The sequence below is a fragment of the Marmota marmota genome, unplaced genomic scaffold, assembly GCF_001458135.2.
Source record: "Marmota marmota marmota unplaced genomic scaffold, marMar, whole genome shotgun sequence".
Taxonomy (NCBI): domain Eukaryota; kingdom Metazoa; phylum Chordata; class Mammalia; order Rodentia; family Sciuridae; genus Marmota; species Marmota marmota.
In genome coordinates this window covers 15178490-15200941 of record NW_025999990.1, presented here as the reverse complement: position 1 = coordinate 15200941, position 22452 = coordinate 15178490, and the positions used below count along the sequence as shown (strand labels likewise).

At 37.5% G+C, this 22452-nt stretch overlaps 1 protein-coding gene across 3 annotated transcripts in view; it reads left to right on the top strand.

The window, feature by feature from the left end:
* Dcc (DCC netrin 1 receptor) overlaps positions 1-22452 on the top strand; it is a 1055962-nt gene that overhangs the window by 914493 nt on the left and 119017 nt on the right. For all 3 annotated transcript variants that reach the window (XM_048806205.1, XM_048806204.1, XM_015482370.2), the window contains exons 16-18: positions 7919-8014; positions 13337-13569; positions 18258-18396. In XM_048806205.1, coding sequence (XP_048662162.1) covers positions 7919-8014; positions 13337-13569; positions 18258-18396 — 468 coding nt within the window. The remainder of the gene's footprint in view (positions 1-7918; positions 8015-13336; positions 13570-18257; positions 18397-22452) is intronic.

The following is a 22452-nucleotide window of genomic DNA, read 5'->3' as shown; positions in this document are numbered from 1 at the left end:
AACAAGCACTTGGCATGGACGGGGCCACTGAGTAAAGAACATAATCTGTAATGAATAAAAGACTGTGGGCTGTCAATCTGGCACATGCCACTGGCATTTAATTCACACAAAATATTAATTAAAAATAATGATGCCCTTCCCACTGGTTTTCATTACCAAGTACAGCATCTTGGTCTAGCTTTGAGGAGCTTCTGAGGTCTCTTGATTCATTCCCTCAGTCCCAGAGAGAAACATTCATCTCTTACCTTCAGGGAAGACTCAACAAAAGCTCTTAGAATAATGGTTCTCTTACCTACCACGTCTCTGGGGAAGGAGAACCCAGCCTTCTCCTGATTACCCATTCCTTGTCCTTTACAACAGACCTCTAATCAATAAATGTGCATTTATTCCCTTTTCTCCTGGCTACACAGGCAACCCTGGCCAAGAATCATCTATTTTGGATGGTCAGAGTTATCAAGTATTTCTTCAGTCTCCTTTATCCCAAATGAATGTGTTTCTGTAAGAAAGATTGACCAAACAAGGATAAAAATCTCATTATAAATTAGAAATGTGGAATATCCACCCAAATCCAAATTATTCCAGTATAGTTCAATCACAGAGAATTCAAATAAGAAAATAATGCTGCTCTTTATTCTGTGGAGACAATTGATAAATTTTTCAAGCATACGTATCTGCAATATTTCAACAAATCCAGAAAAAATAAATTTACTGTCATAATTGTCATTAAGTATATTCCTGAACAATAAGATCTGACCATAATTAATGATTAATTCATTTGGAATTCATTATGATAATATTAAATATGTTTAACTCATTTGGTGCTTCTTTAGAGGGAGCAATTCTAGGTAATTCTTTAGTGATTTACTGGTTTTCAAAGTTTAAGAGCTCTGAGCATGTGCAGGAAAATAGTTCCACATTGCCCTCTAGTGGTGAACTGGTAAATTACACCTTTCTTAAGCACAAGGAAACCACCCTCCTCTGGAACTTCCACTTCACTCTTTTAAAGCTCCCCTGACTCCCAAACACACATTTCCAAGATTGAAGCTCCATCACAATATAAAGGGATCAAAGCTATGTAGCCCACTGTCCACTAGTTAATCAATAAATGAATAACATTTGTATTGTTTTTCAGGATAATTTAGTATAGAATCAAGCTTAATGGGGGAAGGAAATAAAAATCCTATTTCTTCAGTAGGTCCATTTTGACAAAAGCACACAGAATGCAATAGCCAGAGTAAACCCAAAAGATAAGAGTGAGGAGGTGGAGTGTGCAGAGCACAAAGGAAAGCCCCCAAGAAAGACCATGAAAGGGATTGTGGATTGTCCCATTCCCTAGGTAGTTCTGTGTTCCTTTTAAAAAGCCAGGGTACTGACTGACCTGAGCCCCAGAGTGCTGATTGACAATAGGAAAATACTGGATCAAAACATCCCACACCCTCTCTAGCTCTTGGCAATATTCTTCCACCATTACAACTCCATTATATATGTGTTTACTTTCCCAAGGCTAAGCCTCTAACACCTCTCATTTAAATTTAAAGTTGATCCTCCCTAGGGTATGCATAGCATAGTTGGGTGTTTTAGAATTTTGCCATTTGTGTAATTTGTGTAACCCAACAGGTAGTAAATGGTGAGACTTCAGGCACATTATTAGTGTACCCTATGATATGGCTAGACATCAAGTGAAAGAATTAGCCTTACTCAGATGACTAGAGATTTAGTATCAACACTAGCAAGAGTATGCTTTGGAGTAACAGTTACCTCCCACTTATGGGAGTAGGGTGGTAAAGAAATAGTGACTAGTGCTGAGGAGCCATGGAGCAGCTAAATGAGATGCAGTGGTTGATATTGAGATAAAGGTGCAAATTCAAGCTGGTATAGTGAGAATGAATCAGTTAAAATATTTTTCCTCTTCTTCTTTTATCTTTTCAATGAGAAATAATATTCACTCCCCAAAACTGAAAACCAATAACCGTGTATTGCTACGGAGGCTTTTGTATAGTGTAATGTTCAAAGGGATATGAACTAGGCAACCAGATGTGAGAACAGACAGGAGGAGCCTTGAATTCAGCTATGAGTTTCCATTGTTAACCCTCAGTAGGAACTCAAAAGCTCCCTATCAGGTAAGACATTCTTAATCTGAATCCTCTACTGAGTTGGAGATGCGAATAGAAAACAGTAGTATCTAATGCCCTCGCTTAAATGAAGACCCGATTTGTTTTATATCCATACCTCTTCAAAGGTACTATGAAGTCTCTATTTTGTCATTGCTGATATCATGGCTGGCATCTCGACTAGGAAAGGTCCAGTCTCTGAGGTTGCAGATAGTGGCTACGGGCCTGTGTACTAGTCAGCTTTGTGTTACTGCAAAAAAAATACTCCAGGCAGCAAAGAGCATAGCAAACAGCATAGCACACGCTCCACAGCACCTGCTCCATAGCGCGTGCTCATTGTCCAGTCCTTGGCTTATCACCTCAAGGTGTGGTTGGCAGTGGTGGCTGTGTGTGCAGGAGCGAGCAAGGGGTTACACCTCAAACAGGTGCAGAAGGGAAGAGAGAGCAGAAAACCAGTGTCCCTTTCAAGGGCGTGCCCAGCTGGGACTTCTCACTAGGCCTCACTCTTCAAAGTCCATAGCACTTCCGGTCCTTTCATCCTGCTACTGAAAGCAGTTTCACTTCACTATTTTTAGGAGCCTCTCTGCCCTGCTGTGCTCCATACATGATGCCAAATCTCTGCCTCTCCCGTCTTTCCCTCTTCTCCTCCTCCTCCTCCTTGTCCACCTCTGTCTCTTTCTCTTTCTCATTAAAACAATATACTAATTTAAAAAACAAAACAACCATAGCTCCTAAGCATCTGAGTTTGAAATCCCTGACCTCGTTCTTGCTCCCTTGATAAATCCTAGATAAATGCTAGATATATAGATGTATTAGGTTGAACCAAATAGAACTTGAACCATGTAAAATAATTTCATATTTTATGAGGTTCAATCTAATGTAAATGTCTGTATTATGATTGTGTGGATGAATCTATATTTGAAACAATTAGTATCCTGATAACAGAAGTGCATGTTTACAAGTAGTCTTGGGTCTTAAGGAACATTTAATACTTGTTGTTTGATTACTTTCTTATTAGTAAACTAGTTTGAGAACATGCATACATATATGGAAATATTCTCTTTTGGAGGGGAAACAGTTCACTGTATGGCAGGCATTATATTAGACGTAATCTTATTTTAGACTTCTTGCTATATTGTGATTTGGGTTTAGGAATGCCCAAATCTTTAACACTAATTTTTATGTCACATATAAATGATGTGAAGAAAAATCTACCTAATCAATTTTCAGAGTTCAGTATGAGAGATAAACATACCCATTTTAAATTATTTTTTTCATTGTGATATTAAACTCAGGTACAGAAAACCACATGCAGAATATGTGTAGATTAATGAGTGATTATATCTTAGAATTATAGTGTCCCTGAAGGTTTCTAGTACCTAACTGTTTAGGGGGGAACAAATAACAACAACAACCAATGCAAACTATATACAGCATTAAACCAAATAGTCTACAGTGTTAATTATCACAGTAAACAGAAATTATATCGGCAGTTTTTGCCTATAATAAAAACAGCAAGTTTGCAAAAGAGTTTACAATCATAAAAGGTAGACAGGGAGAGAACAGAGTGATATAGGATGTGATGATTATTAGAGAGGGGGAGAGAAGACAGAAGTAAAGAATTAAAGGAAGAGTGAAAGGGAGAACAATAGAGATTGGCTGTTAGCCGAAGAAAACAGAGAATCAAGGAATATAGGTAGGTAAGAGAAAAATATATAAAAAGAGAATAATTTTTTTTTTCAAAATTAAATATAAAAACAAAAGAATACAGAACAAAACTAAAATATAGTATTTAAGCATCTTAATTCACAAGAAAACTAATCCATGAAAAATAACTGGATCCAAAAATGCTAAAATGAGAAAAAAATATGAAAATGTATAATTGTCCATGTACCATTAAAGTCACAATTAAACAGAGAAAAATAATTTTTAAAAAAAGAAAAGAAAGAAAAAAATGTTGATGCAAAGTTAAAGAATTCTTTCCATTGGTGTGCAAAATACTCCCAGCTTCTCTTATCAGTTTGAGGTGGAGTCAACTGGAGCCTAATGCTCCACCCTCTGGATTGCTGAGTGAGAGAGGTACTCCCATAAGCAGATTTCCTGGAGGCAGGGGTTAGACTTAGGTGGGCTCCAGACTCTTTGCTGAATGCCAGTTGGTCTGGAGATTTTAAATCAGCGTACCTCCAACTCCAGTACTTGCTGGTCCACTCTGGAAGACTATATCCCAGGGATTCCCCCTGGGTTTCACTCATGTGCTGGCAAGCCAATTTTGAGTCCTCTACATCACCTGAGGACCCCACATTTTCTGGGTCTCGGGTTTAGTCTCCAAACAATCTCTCCTACCTACACCTGTCTGAGTTCCAGGCCAGATGCATCCCTCCCAGCAGGTTCTGCAAGCAGTCTGAGTGGTCAGGGAGGGGTAGAGCCAGGTGGATTTCCTAGACTAGCTGTCCTCTGCATAAACCTCGCTCCATGTTTGATTTTCTCCTGGTCACTTAAGCACACTCTGTATCATGCAGTGAGTGTTAGACTGGGCCTGTATTTCGGGCCAAACTGAGGTTTCCAATGAATCAGCTCCCTCAGTTGCCAGCCCCCATGATGCAGCTGCAAAAATGGTTCCTTCCTTTATTCTCTACACACTGCCTGGAGAGGTGGAGGCTGGCACCCCCAACCCCTGCACATGAACACTGGGCAGTGTGTCTTTCAGGTTTGTTGGGCAGTATCACTGGTCTCTAAACACTCTGTATGTAGACTCGCTTTGGGCCTCCCAAAATTTGGGATCCCTTTAATTCCCTTATCTCTCCACTATGTTCACAGAGGGACCACTCTGGCTGGTGCTTCCAGCTCAGCCATGGCAGCAGCTATGCTGCTGGGGAGTTTTTCCTTATTTTATTCTATCCAACCTCCTGTATCCCTGGTCTACTTTGAATGTTCAGTTTTAAATTCCAGTAAAGCTCCACCCCACACCCCCCACCCCACCCCCCCACCCCCGCTCTTATTTTGTTGTTCACCCACCTTGCAGAGAAGCTGCCTGTCTGCTCTCTTGATTTCTCACCAGGGAGCAGCCAGGAACTTGGCCTCCTTGATTCCATTATTTGTGGGGGGCCAGTGTGGGGAACTCTTTAAAATGACTCCTGAGTCCATTTGAAGTGAACCTTTCAATCCTCACTTGCTTCCTGTCCATATATGGTATGCCAAGATGTTTTGCGCTCCATAGTCATGTTTCTTCTCAAAGGAAGGATCTCTGGATTCATGCATTCATGGAAATTTGATGGGGTTGAATACACTGAAGCTCTTATCTTGATGTAGGCACACATTGTCCTTGTTTTAGTCTTTGTTTTTTAAAATAACCTCTTGTTTTTATAGTGGACTTACTTTATTCAAAACTGCATTCTGCATAGTAGGGGTGCTTGTAGATATTGAGTCAATGTTTCTAGACTTCTGCAGTAGAGAGAACTAAAACAGATATAACATAACCTTTCTGAACTAAACTTATTTTTTCCGATTCAATTTCAAGAACACTGGATTATATTTAACTTTTCTATATTACATCTGTATGTCCTTACATTGACACAAATGCCTGGTTCTCAAAGACACAGTAGGTGATAGAATATCTGAAGTTTAATTATTGGCTTTATCCCCTATTACTCTGAGAATAATAATAATAATAGGATAGACATCAATAATAATTATGAAAACATTTGTTTTTGCATATACTTTCCCTATTCTCCCTTAGTCTTGTCTTACCATTATGTTATTTCTATAACCTCAAAATGTGTAGCCCTTGAAAAATAAAATCTCTTTAGCCTGTTCTTAGTCTTAGTTCATTAAATTTATTATTCAGCGGTTAGCTATTAGGTCAGTGTGTCCTCTGGTCATTCTGAATATCTAAAGCTCATTTTCTCCTAGTTCTGGGGATCAGGGAAACAATAGTCCCTGATTGCTTGCAAATGAATCGCAGTCTGACTCTACTCTTTATATTTACAGTTAACTTTTGTTGACTATAAAATCCTTGAATTACATTTTCTGATCTAGAGTGTCTAATAAATTAATTTATGCTAATTCCTTCTGGGAAAAAATGTTGCTATTGAAACCCTGATAATCATCTAATCCCCCCATAAGTCATATATTTCTTATCTACATGCCCTAAAGATCATATCAGCAAAGTGAATTACTATTGTAGTGTATATAATCTGTTCTATTTCATTTTCTTCTTCAAGGACTGATGTTATTATCTGTGTGCTAGATTTTCATTGTCTAACTTTAATATTTGTCAAATCCACCCGAAACCTTTTTTATTCTTTCTTCATTTTTTTCCTACCTTTTGTATTTACTTTGTTTATCATTACCCTTTATTTTTAAGATTAATTCTTCCACTTAGATTCAATTTCTTCTTGAGTTATGCCATCTCAATTTGAGGTTTTCTCTTTCTGATTTTTATTGCTCCTTCACAACTGATATCATTTCCTTAACTGTTTAGTTTATTTTGAAATAAAAAGAAACCTGTAATTTTGATATATTTTTCTTACTTTTCTTGTGTACTTTTGTTCTACTTTTGATTATTTTTTTTTTTTTGGTACCAGGGATTGAACCACCCAGGGGCACTCAACCACTGAGCCACATCACCAGCTCCCTTTATTTTCTAATTTGAGACAGGGTCTTTCTAAGTTGCTTAGGGACTCACTAAGTTGCTGGGGCTAGCCTTGAACCTGAGATCCTCCTGCCTCAACCTCCCGAGTGTCTGGGATTACCAGTGTGCGCCACCACACCCAGCTTTGATCCTTTTTATGTGTGTTCTTGTTTGTGGGAATACCATCCTCTTTATATTTCGTAAGGTACCTTTGCAAGGGATTTTACCACAAGAAATATTTGTTGCTCACAGTGATTTGAGTTGTTTCCCAGCCCTCTAGAAGTTCAAATAGTTTTCTAAATGTCACAGGTCCATTCTCTTTTACTTCTACTAGACCAGGCCTGAGCAAACTGCAGGCCATCTGTGGAACCAAGGCTAGGTTTGGTTTTTTGTATTGGTGCCACCAAATAAGTATGGTTTCCCCATTTTGAAGAGTAGTATACAAATGACCGGGAGTCAGTATGTGAGAGAGTCCATGTCATCTTCAAAAATAAATAGTTACTATCTGGGCCCTTTACAGAAGAGCTTGCCAGTCAAGACACAAACCCAAACCAGAGGCTTGTTTTCAGAGTTTTATTGCTTTCCCTCTCTTCTACTTCCATCTGGACTTTCTCCTCTTTCCACTCCTGTTACTTTGTTCCTGCTCAGATTTTACTTCTGTTTCTAGTAGTTTTCCTGCATTTTTTGCACTGTTGGGAGAGAAGACTTTATAGGTGAGTTTCAAGTGTTTATCTTTGCTGTTCTCAAACTGTTCTGCTGAACTTGCCAGAATTACCTCCCTGTTATTTTAGGATTATCCTGTTTTCAGGTTTGATGCTCGCCTTCCATTTCTTTTACACAGATACAGAAAACTGGGAGAGGCAGAACTGTCCGTGGGTTGCTCCTACCCACTTTCATCTGGGGGCTTGGGGACATACCTCCTCACCTAGTTTTGTTATCAGCATCGGACTTCCTCTGTGTTTCTCTCTAGTCTTTCCCTCGATTTCATAGAGGACTCAGGGAGACCTACTACCTCCATCCATCACTGCCATGTTCTTCCCAGAATCCAACAGGCTCATTTTCAAACAACAATTTACTTAATAGATTATATTAAACTTGTTTTCAGGAAAATGTTTACCCTGCGTACTCAGTGCACTAAATAAATCAACATGTTCCCATTGTTTTCGTTTCTCTCTAGAGTCGAGTTCGCATTATGTAATCTCCCTAAAAGCTTTTAACAATGCTGGAGAAGGCGTGCCTCTGTATGAAAGCGCCACCACCAGATCCATCACAGGTGAGCTGAAACCTTGAATCCCCAAGTGACAAGGTAGGCAGTATGATGAATGACAAAGAAAGGGACAATGAAGCAAAATAAAACAAAAGGTAAACAAAGTTGGGGGGCGGACTTTAAAAATGTATTATGTAGCTATCTTCTGAGTCTTCTGTGTGTGTGTGGTACGTGTGTGTACATATGTACACATGTGCACATGAGATTTTTGATTCTTTGGTTTTCACAATTAACAGGGAGGACAGTGTATACATTGGTACATGGACATAGAAGATATAGTCCCCTCCCTTTCTGTCATTCCAATAGCATCACAGTTTTGAGCCTGATAGGAGTCTTCATTCTCCTGGGCACCATGTCTCGAACTATGGCTATTTAAGGAAGAATATTCCTGATAAAAGGCTGCCAGAGGCTCAGATGGACACTTTTCTTCTCTGCAGAGACCTTCAAGCTAAGACGACAAGCGCCAGCTAATCTCCCGGGGCTGGTTTGGACTAGGTTGAGTCACACAGGTGGCTTCTTCCTGAGCTGGGCCTGCAGCTCATCCCAGCGGTGCTGGGGCTCTGGATATGAAAGGGATTGGCTGATTCCAGGGCTTGTCACCTCTAGAATAGTGATTTCAGTTGGGTTCTGAAGGCAGCAAGCAAGAGCCAAACGGTGGGAGAAAAACTGAGACAGGCACAGAGAAGAAGGTGAGATCTCAGCCCTCTGTGGAAGCTGTTTGTTAGTGAGACTGGGCTCACTCCAAAGTAGAATGAACACAGGTTGTTGGGGCTGTTCATAGCTCCTGGAAAACTCAGTTCACCTCTCCCTCCAATAGATTTATGTGTGAAACCCGGATGTGAAGCAGGAGTTTCATCTGATTAAGTCACACGTTGAGCCTATCCCTTCCTGTCCCATGCACCTCAGGCCTTATTAACTTCTCAACTGTTTTGATCTTCATGAATAGAAAGGATCTGAGACAGCAAGCAGCAGAGAGCACAAATAGTGCCTAGATTGGGAAGTCCAGATGGGTAGGGATGCTTAGAAATTGAGCCATGGGTTCCTGTAGCTTCTGCTCCTGCCCAAATTTATGTACACCTTCTGCAGTTGTTTTTTCCCTTTCCACAAACTCCATGCATAGGCTTCCTTGTGAACACAGTTATTATATGAATGGATAGTTGTTTGTGTTGGTTCCTGGAACTTTATTGATCACTTTATTGATTTCAGCCAGACGTTCTTATAAGGAACAGTTGTTATTCCAGTCTCTCTGAGTCTTTGGACTTTGGTTTCAAGGTCTGAGATCTGCTCAAAGTGGGTTGCAAATTTTGGAACCCATGTCAATATATTCCTTGATCTTTGAAGGTTATATATATATATATATATATATATATATATATATATATATATATATATATATATATATCTTTAGTGATATCATCAAAGGGCCTTATGATTTCTCAAGAAGGGTAAATAAGAAGCATTGCCCTAGAGAATATTTGCTATCAAATGTGTTGTATTCAGAATCAGAAAGATGAGGCAAATTGAGAAGTAGAATGAAAATTAAGGGACAGCATTATGGGTAGAATTTTCACTTCCCCCTATTCTCTTGCTCTTCCAGAAGCAAAGTTTTGGGGAGATGTCAGGCTACTTTGACTCTCCCAGTGTTTCCATGTTCTCACTTAGTGAGTCTTCTTCTGGTCTCTGCTAAAGGTGTGAAGGAGCTGCTCATTGACATGGTGGCTTTGAGTTGTGATCAGGCTGTACAAAATTATACTGAGACCAGTCATTCAAGGCTCTATTCTTTTATTAAAACTAAAGACTGTAAGGATGGACCATGAAGGAACATGTAAAAATCAGTTTTCCAAGAGAAAGTAAATAGGTGTAAAGTTTGTGGAGATCACATAAGCTAGAGCTAAGTTGCTCAAAAAACCATGTGAGACATTGTCAACTTCTGTTTAACTTTTGCCGTCATTCTTTAATTTTCAACATATGCCATTCCCAGAGCGGCATCTAAAACACCAGTGATCCATAAGACAATCTTTTCTCTGATATGACTCTAATCCTAATGGATCAGAAATGAAGCGATAACAAATTTGGAAATTACATGAGTTTTCTTGTGAAAGAAAACCCGGTAACAGGTTGGAAAGGTCTGTTTGCAGCTCGCCCTTCCCAAAGGAAAAGAATACCCCTGCCCTAGAAGTGGAAGAATTATCTTGTTATGTTTCCTCACATCATGGGGAACAAAGGACAAATAAATGGAATCAAAGGTTAAGGTTCTGGGAGAAACTCTATCAATAAATGTGTTGTAGATTCTCATGGTGCTACGTAAAAGACATGCTGTCTTTGAGCTTGTACAGAATATTCCCTGGAGCTGCCTTGGAAAAAGGCCAACATGAAGTAAATACAAAGTATATCAAAGGCAATAAAAGCATCAAGCTAAAGTAAGCATTAGGCTCTGGAGTTTTCTACATGTATGTGGGTGAGCTCTGGAGCCTCATCTCAGGCAGAAAATATCCATGTTCAAGTGGCTGAAAGTTCCAACTGCCAAGTGCAATAAGAGTTTAATTTTTGCCATAAGTCTTTTATTTCTTCATGTTGCAAAACAAGACATTTTGAACCTGGAGAAGGGAGGAAGGTAAATGAAAATTAGGGAAATAATGAAATATGTAACCTGAATTTGTTTATTCTCAATTGCTTTACCATATTTAGATGAAGTCTAATGTAAAGACATAAAGTCATGTTATCATTTTTAAAGTTGATTTTGAGCTTGAGAATAATGACAGAAAATTCCTGAGCTCCAGGTTCATACCAAAATATCTATTAGGAACTGACTAGATTTTTTTTCTTTGCAAAAGTATTGAGGCAATATATATTTGTTCTTTTTCATGTGGCCACTAAGAGTCAGTACATATTAGGTGCCCAGGGAGAGGAAGGAAACAAATAAACAGACCTGGAAAAGAGTAATTTAGCAGCAAAAGAGTGTTTTAAATACAATTACTCAAGTAGTTTCTGATCACAGAGGAAACAGACTCTTGCAATATGTGTAAAATATATTTATAGTAGTTGTTGCTATCCATGAATGTTCTGTTTTGTTGGAAATGCTGTTTGATTGCTCTACCCAGTTTGGTAGGCTTGAGGCCCTGATGTCCTGTGAACCCTTGACATTGTCTAGTATAACACAAGAAGTGAATTTTTAAAATTTTAGATTTATTTGTATTTAATTTAAACATAAATATTCCATGTAACTAGTGGTTATTGTATTAGTACAGCTCTAGAGGAAGTCCTGAGTAGAATGAAAGTCTCACCTGAAAAACCAATTGTTCCTCTATAATAGCAAAGAAACTTGGCCAAGAATAGAAATTTCTGGATTATTTAAGTTCATAGAGAAATACCAATGGATAGTATTGCTTGATATCTGAGAGAATATTCTGAAACTAACTCAAGGAAAGTTGATAACCATAATCATGATACTATATTCTAAAATTGGAAATAAGGATGGAATCTTACCATTTATTTAAATAGAATTGCTACATGTCCAAATCCTACATGTAGCACCAACGAAAGACAGCTGAGTTAATAAATGTTTACCAACAAAACCAGATTAAACAAAGGGAAGAGGGTAGCCCTGTACTACGAATAGGTCAGACAAGGATTTAGAGGTTAGAATACTTCCCCCCTCATAAAATTCTTATGAAGGTAGCCAAGAATTCATAAAAGCAAGGCAGGGCCTACTTTAGTTTGGCAAAGACGTCTTTACTGCTCTGTGGTCAAGATGAAGGACTCCGATCCTCATGGAGGCTTGGTGTTTCTGTTCCCTCTTCCTCATTCCATCAATCCATTTGGGAGCCCATAATAGAAAAATTCCTCCAAAGAAATGGGGAAATCCTGGGCTCTTGTCATTAAATTTTTAAACTTACATCTCTTTCTTTCTCTCTTTTCTCTTTCTCTCTCTCCTTTTGTTCTCTTTTTGTCTTCTGTTTTGTATTTTGCTCGAACCATCACAGACCAGTAAACTACTAAATAATTCATTGGAAAATACCGTGATGAATAGGGGATAGGGATTTGAAGTGCAGTGGCCAAACTGAAGTAATCAGCAGGGCCTGCCACCAGCTGCTCAGCTTTGAACCAGGCTGTTTAAAAAAATAAGCTCTGTCCGCTGCTAAGGTCTCATCTTAGATGTATGGCACCATCATACACCTCTCACGAAAGCTATGCTGTCTTTGCTGTGGTTGTTGTTGTTATGGAGAATTCATACTCCATAATATAATGTTAATTTTTAAAAATTTTTTGAAATGTAAATGTATTAAGTGGAAGTTAAAATGCTCAAAATTATGACTGTTGCCACTGTGATTGTAATTTCTCCAGCCATGATAACTGCAAGGATTTTTTTTTTGGCAACATTATTAAAATACACATGGCATTCTGTAGACTCCCATTATATTATGGATCAAAGCACATGCATCTCTCAGTGCAGATCTCATCAATCTGTAGGTAGTTAATTTTGTCTTCCCATCCAAAAATTTAAAGTCTTTCCACCTAGCTTGAAAGTTCGGAACAAGGAATGTATAATATTGGAATGCCTGCCAAGACTAAAAACTGAGCTAATTACTTGGGGAGAGTGTGGGTAATGTTGAAACTTCTACGGTTTCTTTAAGGATTACATTCTTAGAAAACCTGCTGGCACTAGCTGCTTTCTAAAACCTAATTATCCAACATAAATTGACTCAGGTGACCACATATATATGGTCACTCTGGTTTTGTGTAGTCACAACCATACAGGTTGGTCTGGCTCGTGGGGGGCTTTGTTCTTTATTTAGTTTCTTGCCTAAATAATATTTATGTAGATGTAAGGTAAAGAATAGTGAAAGTGTCATAGAAATCTAAATCAACTTAGAGAAAAAGAAGAAAAAAAATCTGAGGAGTTTGATAGGCATTTGTTTCCTTTGCAGGAGAAAATAAGCCAGAAATATCATTTTATCTTGTTATTTTAAGTTCTCTATTTAATAAATCAATAAATACTATGAAAGATCTTGAAGAAGCAGTGTGCAATATTCCAACAAAAGTGGACTTTCATTATAAATAACCAGCAGGGATAGTCAAATGGATTAAAAAGTACTCTAAGAAAATTAGCAAAGAATAGGAAATGTCATTTTGATAACATAACGGTGCTGTTCTAATGTGTTTTCTGATGGAATTAATTGCATTTTTTTTCTGTTCTTCTCATGTTCCCTTTCATCATTATTGCCATGCATTTAACTCATTGTGATGTGTTGCCACTGATATTTATTTTTAAACGCTTTTATTTGTGTATTTATTTGTTTGTTTCATTTGGTGGGTTTTCTAACCCAGACCCCACTGACCCAGTTGATTATTATCCTTTGCTTGATGATTTCCCCACCTCGGTCCCAGATGTCTCCACCCCCATGCTCCCACCAGTAGGTGTACAGGCTGTGGCTCTGACCCACGAGGCTGTGAGGGTCAGCTGGGCAGACAACTCTGTCCCCAAGAACCAAAAAACATCTGAGGTGCGTCTTTACACTGTCCGGTGGAGGACCAGCTTTTCTGCAAGTGCCAAGTACAAGGTGAAGTTCTGATTGCATGAAATTTAAAATGAACTGTCATTTATTTGATACATTTTTAAAAAATGCTTCTTTGACTATCATAAATCATTTTGCTGCTATAATACCTGGAAAAAGAAAACATTTTAATGACTCAACATCTAAAATTAGTATGGAATAATTAGGTCTTGGAAACAAATCTAAACAAATCTAAAGTAAGACAGGAAAGCATCCAAGAGCTGCAAACTGCTGTTTGAAGTGTGCCAGATGCTTGGTTTGTATCAATAATTAGATTCTGTACAGGGGAGTATCATTTTCCTTTGAAAATAGCAGAATTCCAGGAATTTTTTCCCGGGTAGATTTTGGTATTTTTTCTCTTCAGTTAGAATCTAGGTGACGTCAAAGGCAGCTCTACTAATGTCACAGAGACCCATCCTACAGAGAATGTAACTGGGAATAGATAACCTGAAGGTATTTTTATAACATCCTTAGAGAGCACTCTAAGCCAATAACATCGACTTTCTTGTTTAGCTTTGAAAACATCCTCCTGTGGTAGAAGAAAATCCTCTCAAACTGAGAGGAAGGCACCAGCCTTGCTCTTGTCCTCATCACTGAGTTGTCTGACAATCTCCTAAGAGCTCCTTAGGGATCTGTCTGAGGCACTGTCATTACCACTTTCAAATCTCAGCCAGGAAACCTCAGAAACTCTAACAGAGTTCAGAGACAATCATGTTACCACCTAAACCTGTTACAGGGTTCGCATGTATAGGCAGTATACAAGTGTAAACAAAAAATGAGAGGACTAGCAAATGATTATCAGGCACCTCTGTGTATCTGTAATGACTCTAGGTCATGGAGGCTCTTTATCTTAAATAATAAAAGCATGTTTTAGTTGTTCTCACTTATCATATTACATATCATTTTGGAATGAGTTATGCACTCAGCTCCATGGATCTACTTACTTGAAAGAATTCTTAAGTCATTTCAAGTGAGATAATATATGAAAACACAAATAAAGCTTAGTGCCTTCTAAGATGCCGATTAGAGATGAAAAAGGAAGCTTTGAAAATAAGAAGAAAAATGTCACACAGCAACTAAGGAATCAAGTGGCTCAAGCCTGGCCCTCCAGTTTCTTCATACCCCCTTTTATCTCTGCTCTTTGTCAACCTACTTGGGTAGCACTCTGGGAGAATTTCAATCTTCTATCCACTGGTGCCTCCACTGAGCTACCATCTCCCTTAATCCAGCTTCAAGATGGAAGTGATTTAGGGGGAATGAAAGTGTCCTTTGGGAACTTATGACTCCGACCCTGGAGATAATAGCAAAATCCCACTAATAATTCTCTAAGCCTGCCTCTCTCTTCCTGTAGACATGTGGGATCTGCCTCTAGTATCTTTCAATTTTTAAATGCCATAAAATTCACACTTTATCATAAATCAATTTTTACTTGAAACCATTTAAAAAGCAGAATTCTTTGGTACTGCTGCCCTGCTAGACCAGGTACTGGAAAAAACACCTCAGGAAACTCTAGATAATGTCATTGATGTAAGATACATTGTAAATACCCCTTCTGTCCCCTATCAGTGTTAGATTTCAGACTGAATAGAACCACAAATAAAGATAATATTGTTATAAAAGACAACCAAAAAAAAAAAAAAAAACATGAGCATATTAAGAAAATATTTTCATGTATAAATTGAAAGAGAACTTTTCCCACTTTAAAATTTTTATGCTCATAATTGCTGTATTTTGTAGATACCTTTATTTCACAGCATGGCCATGGCTACTTTGACAGAATGTGAAATGTTCTAAAAGACAATGACTGTTTTCTGCAGAACTGTTTTGAGCTCCAGAATATCTTGAGGCAAATGAATTTAGTTGAGTGTTTAGCCCAGAAGCCTCGAAATTATTGTCTCACAGACAATGCCTGTGAAGTGAGACCAAAAACTGTTCCTTTTCCCATTATCTTTTCTGACATAAGACTTTAAATGACTAAAATACCCTCCCCTTCACACACACACACACACACACACACACACACACACACACTCAGACTCCACTTTACATCCTGAAGTGAGGAGGTTTAGAAAAAAGTGTTGGGCAAGTTGAGAAAAGCAAGATCAAAGAACATAGGTGCTCTTGCAGATAGATGACATAGATACAGAATAAATTTTACAAATAGTGATAATAGATGCTTTGATTTTCACTTTGGGCTTTTCAAACCAGACTTGTCTGTTACTTCATCTCTTTACCCACTGTAGCTTGATAAGGCAGGCAAGGCATATACAAAATAGAAAAGAAAATACATGGAGTCAAATGATCTGGGCTCAAGAGTTGGCTTTGCAATGTCTTGTCATGTCAGGTAATTTAGGTTCTATTTTTTGTATCTATAGGATAGGAATATTCACATCTACTTTAAAAAAATAAGTAAGATTCTTCATATTTAAGTATATTTGTGTTTCTTTATGAAGACACAGGTAAGGGGTATAACTTGACAAATTTCCTGGATGAAGTAGAGCTAAACCCAGATAAGCAGATGCATCACTCTGGCTTCTCCCACGGGAGGACCTTTATCCATCATTTAGTCCCAGAGCAAGCCACCCCCCTGACAGGCGTATTTAAATCGTCCAAAACACCAAATTGACTTTCCTGATTAAAGGGAGGAATTTTCTGTAATTTTTTTCTACCAAAGTTACTAATCACATGCTCTTTTACATGACTCTCCATTCAAAATACACATGCATGGACATTAGACCAGTACTTATCAGATAATAGTAAGAATGTTTCAGGAAATAGAGCAGGGCACAGACAGTTGTGTAAGACTCAATCTTATTCCTCAAGATACAACTCAACACTTTCCTAAAATTATATACATAACATAGATGATGCATAAAATATTATAGCTGACATTTAGCAAATGCTTTCTCTGGGCCAGGCACTGTTTGACATGACTTATTTCACACTTTAAATACTTCCATGCATTCAGTGCCCTGGTAATCTCCATTTTGCAGATGAGGAAACTGAGTCTCAGAGAGGCACTACCCTGGTGTTCCATATCCACAAAATCAACTGACCATGATTTTCCAAAGTATTTCTAGTCTTAGTGAAAGAAGACAAGCAGTAGCCTTCTATGAGTTTCCAGACAGCCCTGAGTAAATGCATGGTATTTATAGAATGTTCTGTCACTCCAGAACATAAATAAGTTATATAATTACATTGCTTCCTGGGCTCCTAAATGCCAGTGGTACCCATAGACTCTGGTGTTAAATATTTCTCATTGTCCCGTTCCCTGTTCTTATTTGTGTTCCTGATTCTCAGAGGTGTTATATAGGCTATGTGGGAGGGAAATATTGAAAGTTATACATCAACGTGTCACACACTAGCTGCCCACTTTGTTTTATTGGATAGAATTCCATCTTCCTGATTATACCAAGTATTTTTACATTTATTTAGGACACATAGTTTTATAGCTGTTTTTAAGAAGAGCTTCTCATAAATGTATCTGAGTCCATCACTTTAATAGGATGGATGGGCACGTCATCGAAATGTTATTAGTGCAGTTAAATATTTATTCGATGTTGTAACAAAATGTAGGATTTTCATAGCCATAACCCAAGACAGATTCACAGTAGGATAAAAAAAGATTTACCATAGGATACTAGTAAGGTGGAAGTAGTTGTGACATCTACCTATGGGGAAAAAGACTTTTTCCTTGATTTCAAGACAAAGATATATAACAAAAATAATAAATATAAAAGTAGAAGTGAGTATGTTTGGAAGAAGACCAAGAGCTAAATATCAAGCATAGTGGATATTTAGAAGAGGCATAAGCAGTTTTGAATGTGCCTGATCATCTGGAAAATATTCTTTAACCTGAAAGACTAATATGTTTTTCTTCATTACCATTTTGATGTTTCGAGTAAGCAATAAAGACATAATTTAATTAATTTACTTTCTACTAAAATAACTCAAGTTTGTTGTTTAAAAGGCAGAGAATGGATAGAGAAGACTTAAGTAGACAAACACGGCATTGCACACCAATGCAATCCTTTAGTGTTTATCCAATTTGGTGTCCCTGTCCTGATCAATTGCTGCAGTTACGTACATAAATGTTGCTTTAATGTGAAATGTGCACAAAGAAAGTAAATTACATGGCACAACACTGCTTTTGCTCTATTTTCTTTATAAGATCGAAATGGATTGTGGAAGCACTAAAAGTTTCTACCTTAAAGTCTGTTCTAAAGATACAATACGCGTTAGAAGTCTAGTAAATTAACCTTATTACCAGTGGACAATGACAATGATGATCTATCTAAAATATTTAACTCTAACCTCTCCAAATCCCCAGATTTCAATAAAAATAAATTTAAGTTCAGGGGAGACAACTTCCAAAACTGGAGTTGACAGAAGGAAGCAGAGTTTGTCCTGCCAATCCTATTGCCTCACTCAGGAAAATCTATCTGCTAAGTGCCCCTTTGAAGAAAAAAATACCTAATTTTATTGATCACGTTTTAGATGTGTAATCAGCTTGTGTAAACTGCTTGACAGAAAAGAAGTAGAATCATCATTGCTGTATACTCTTTTGCTGTTGTGAAATAGATTCAGGGCAGTGGGATTGGTTGACTTTTTTGATAGTCTTTTTGCATGTGCTGATTTACGAGGTTAATAAGAGGTCTTTTTTTTTCCTCTTTGCTTCTTTCCTACTTGTATAGTCAGAAGACACAACATCTCTCAGCTATACAGCAACAGGCCTCAAACCAAACACAATGTATGAGTTCTCCGTCATGGTAACAAAAAACAGAAGGTCAAGCACATGGAGCATGACTGCTCATGCCACCACCTATGAAGCAGGTATGTGAAGAAACCCTGGCCTCAAAATGTCTCCTTTTGACATCTGATGGTGGTGTGTGAATCAAAACATGTGCACACTGTGGATTCTCAATTACACCTTGTCCTACGTGAAATATTTTATCCTTTATAGTTCGTAGCACATTTATAGCTAATTGTGTACTCCCTACTCTAGGAAAGATGAAGAGAGATTTCCAATACATTATATAAACTGGTTGGATGTTTAATAGGTGGCTTCTTGGTGGTGTTAGCTCAGCAGATCTGAATATGAAGCTTCAATATACTTAAATTAAGAACAGAAATCCATCCATTGAACAGTTGTGTCTTTGAACCATCATCATGGTAGCTATTTGGAAAGAGATTAAATACAAAATAATCACAACTAAATTTTCACTCCAATGAACCACAGCTGGATATAGGAAGAAGTGTCCTGATGGCCTTGTTCACTCTTTGGAAATAGGACAACATCATAGAACAACATTATGCAATTTACTATAGATTTTACCAGCTACATTTACTATGGATCATAAATGTAGTGTTTGTAATTTTTAAAAGGAATGCAATATACTTTGGCATTGGTGATTCACACAAATCCAACATCTGAAAAATATATGCTTTTTAATTGGGTTTAATTGTTTTCTTGATATTATAGTTGTGGGCAAACTATATGACAGATTTTGAAAATATAAAAAGATTATGCTAATCAAGCTCTTCTCAAAATAAGTTGAGTTTTGTTTTTCATTAGAATTTGTCCTATGGTGATGCAGTTCTAATTTTTATTTCAGACTACTACCTTAACTATTAGAGCTCCACTGTGAAGGTATTTCTGTTTGTGAGTACTTCTTTGTATAAGAAGTTTTCCAGTCGGTCTAATTTAATGTTAACATCCTCCTCTTCTAGTCCACATGTTCTACATGAATAGCTCATCCTCTCAGAATTCTGCCCTGGGTGCCAGTGTTCACAGCTTCTTAGGAAGAATAAGACCAGCTGAATGAGTGCTGTGCTCCAGGCTTTATTGGGAGATGAGAAAGGACCTTTCCTTGCATTTAACTTAAAAGGAGATGAATGTAGTTAAATTTAAATGAGTAAAAAGAATCTGATCTTCCCTGACTAGAAGGAGTACAGCTTCAACTTAATGCACAAAAATTCATTCACTTTCCCTTTCATAAACAAAGTGCGCACCAACATCTGACTTGATAAATGCATCCTGTTGATTTCTCATCGCCTGCCTGGCCTTGTGGGGAGGCCCATGGTGAAACATGTTGCTGGCAAAAAAATGATATGAGCTTTCAGAAATGTGCTTAGTAGAAAGGGTGATTGTCAAATCAGATAATGATCAGGACAGAGGTGTGAATCGCACGTGGATGAGATCCCGGGATGATGATGGGAAGCAAGAAGTAATTCACAGGTGCCTGCAGGTTTTAGAACTGTGAGGAGAAAGGGGAATGAAATGACTCTGGGGTTTCTTTTTAATTCTTCAGTAACACAAGGACTGCATGGGGCCACACCGTTAGGTGCTGAAATGGCTCATGATGAAGAGTGACTAGCAAAATTTTTCAAGTAAAAAATTTCATTCTGCCCAGATGGTGCATCCTTTATTTTATTCTGATTAAGCAAATGGAAAATAACCGGAAGGATACCTGAACTAATCAGGCCTAGGAAAAGGACAGGAGCCAGCATTACGCTCAGTCTTAGAAATGAGGAATTGTTGGTCTGTCCTTGCCAAGTACCACAGTGGCTTCATTTCACTGTTCTCCTTCCTTGGATCAGAATCCACTTTTTCAGGAGAGAGAAGCTAAGTGGCCTATCTTAAGACAGGTCATCATATAGCTAACCACAGGATAGGATGAATTCACCTTGAAGTTTCCAACTGATGTTACTACCTTGCTCATGACACAGATAAGAACTTGTTTGCCAAAGGAAAAGTTTCTCTAACAGGGAGGAGAGCAGATGGGATACGAGGCAGACCAAGTAACAATGCCCAATACAGTTCCCGTGGCTGAAATCTTTCCAAATTTTGAATGTTACTCTCCATTCGTGCACTTCATGAAGAATTTCAAACGTGAGGAAAATTGTTTAAGAGACAAAAATAACAGAGGGCACTGCTTGTCTAGTAGGACAAGATATTAATTATGGGTTTTCTAACAGTATTCATTTGTAATTGTCAGCCTCTGAGATTAAGGCACTCATTACAAAAGGCAGAGAATGTAGTATGTATCTTTGACAAGAGTAATAATCCAACAAGAAGACAAACATTTTGAGAATAACCTGAAGTAACTCAAGAAATACAATCCCAAAATTTTGGGCAAATTGAAATCAGAGCAAATAGATTGAAATATAGATTCTGTCTGGAGAAATAAAAAAAGGTCTCACAAATCAAAGGTTGCATAGCTGTGTCCTGTGTGGATCATCAGGTACCCATTGCAGGGATTTGAAAAGGAAAGAAACAAGACTTGCAAAGATAACCAAGCAGGTGTCAGAAAGATGACGTGTTCCAAAGACATTCTGAATGGCTCAAAATTACTGAAGCATGGTGTCATGGGACAATGAGGGGAAATGGAGCTATAAACAAATCATAAATCCTATAGGGTGACGTTTAATTATTTATTTATTTAGACTTAACCCAGAGAGTTTGGGTAGTCAAAGAAGAATTTCTGTTTTTTCAACATACATTATAATTTTTAATTGAAAAAGAACAATTGTGTATGTTTAAGATATCTATGGTATTTGATTTATGTATATATTATAAATCAAATTACAAAATTTGATTTATGTATATATTTTGATTTATGTATATTGTAAATTTATATATAAATCAAGCTAATTTATCTGTCCATCACCTTACCAACTTATCATTCTTTTGTGGTAAGAGTGTTGAGAACTTAGCCTTTGAGGAATTTTGAATCACACAATACATTTTTCTTAATGATGGTCACCATGCAGTGAAATAGATCACTAAAACTCACTCCCCCCCAGTCTAACTGAATTGTTGTACACTGTAGTCTTCCCTACCATTCCCTCTATCCTGCCTCTGGGAACCATGTTCCTGGAGCAGGCCAGAGTTGTACTACTTGGGTAAGTAGGGATCTTTGAAGTTAAAGCCATATTCTTTTACAAATATTAAGAAATAATGCAGTTCGTATAATAATTCTAAACATTTGAGCCATTTATCCTAATACCAAAATTTGTATTCACCAGCCTACACAAAGTTTGATGGAATAGAATTTTCACAGTTTAGTTGTTAGGTGACTTGTTTAAATAAGCAACTCTTCAATGTATTATCTTGGTTGCTAAAGTTAAGGAGTTAGTTTATGTTTCATTGAATACCATAATAGATTGAGTAAAATAATCTATTCATCATAATTTGTCTGTCTTCTAAATACACATCAATTGAATTTTAACTCAGTTAAGAAAAAGTCTATTTTGACTATTAATTTCTTCTATGATTGTGAAATTATTTTTGATACCTGTTATAATAATCTGGGTCAATTTCTGAGTCTATATTATCTTCCTAATCATGGCCTAGAAAATAAGTCAAATGAACTCTTTACAGCAGGATGCTATCATCTTTAAGACAGCATGGCCTCTGGTATTTTCCTATACCAAATCTGCTTTTCTTGCAATACTGAGCCTAATATGATATTGTATGCATGCAAACCTTTACAATTACACTTGACTTCTGCTTTCTTCTCTTATTCCTCTCTTTTCTTTTCTTTCTTTCTTTCTTCATTCTAGTCATTCTCCTCCTCATCCCCTTCTTCTATTTCTTTCCCTTTTCTTTTATGTCTTCTACCTTCTCTCTCTCTCTCTCTCTGTTTTTTTTTTTTAAATTGAAATATATTGCCTGGCACAGTAGCACATGTCTGTAATCCCAGTGGCTGAGGAGGCTGAGGCAAGAGGATCATGAGTTCAAAGCCACCCTCAACAATTTAGCGAGACACTGAGCAACTCAGTGAGACCCTGTCTCTAAATAAAATATAAAAAGGGCTGGGGATGTGGCTCAGTGGTTAAGCATCCCTGGCTTCAATCCCAATACAAAAAAAAAAAAAAAAAAAAATT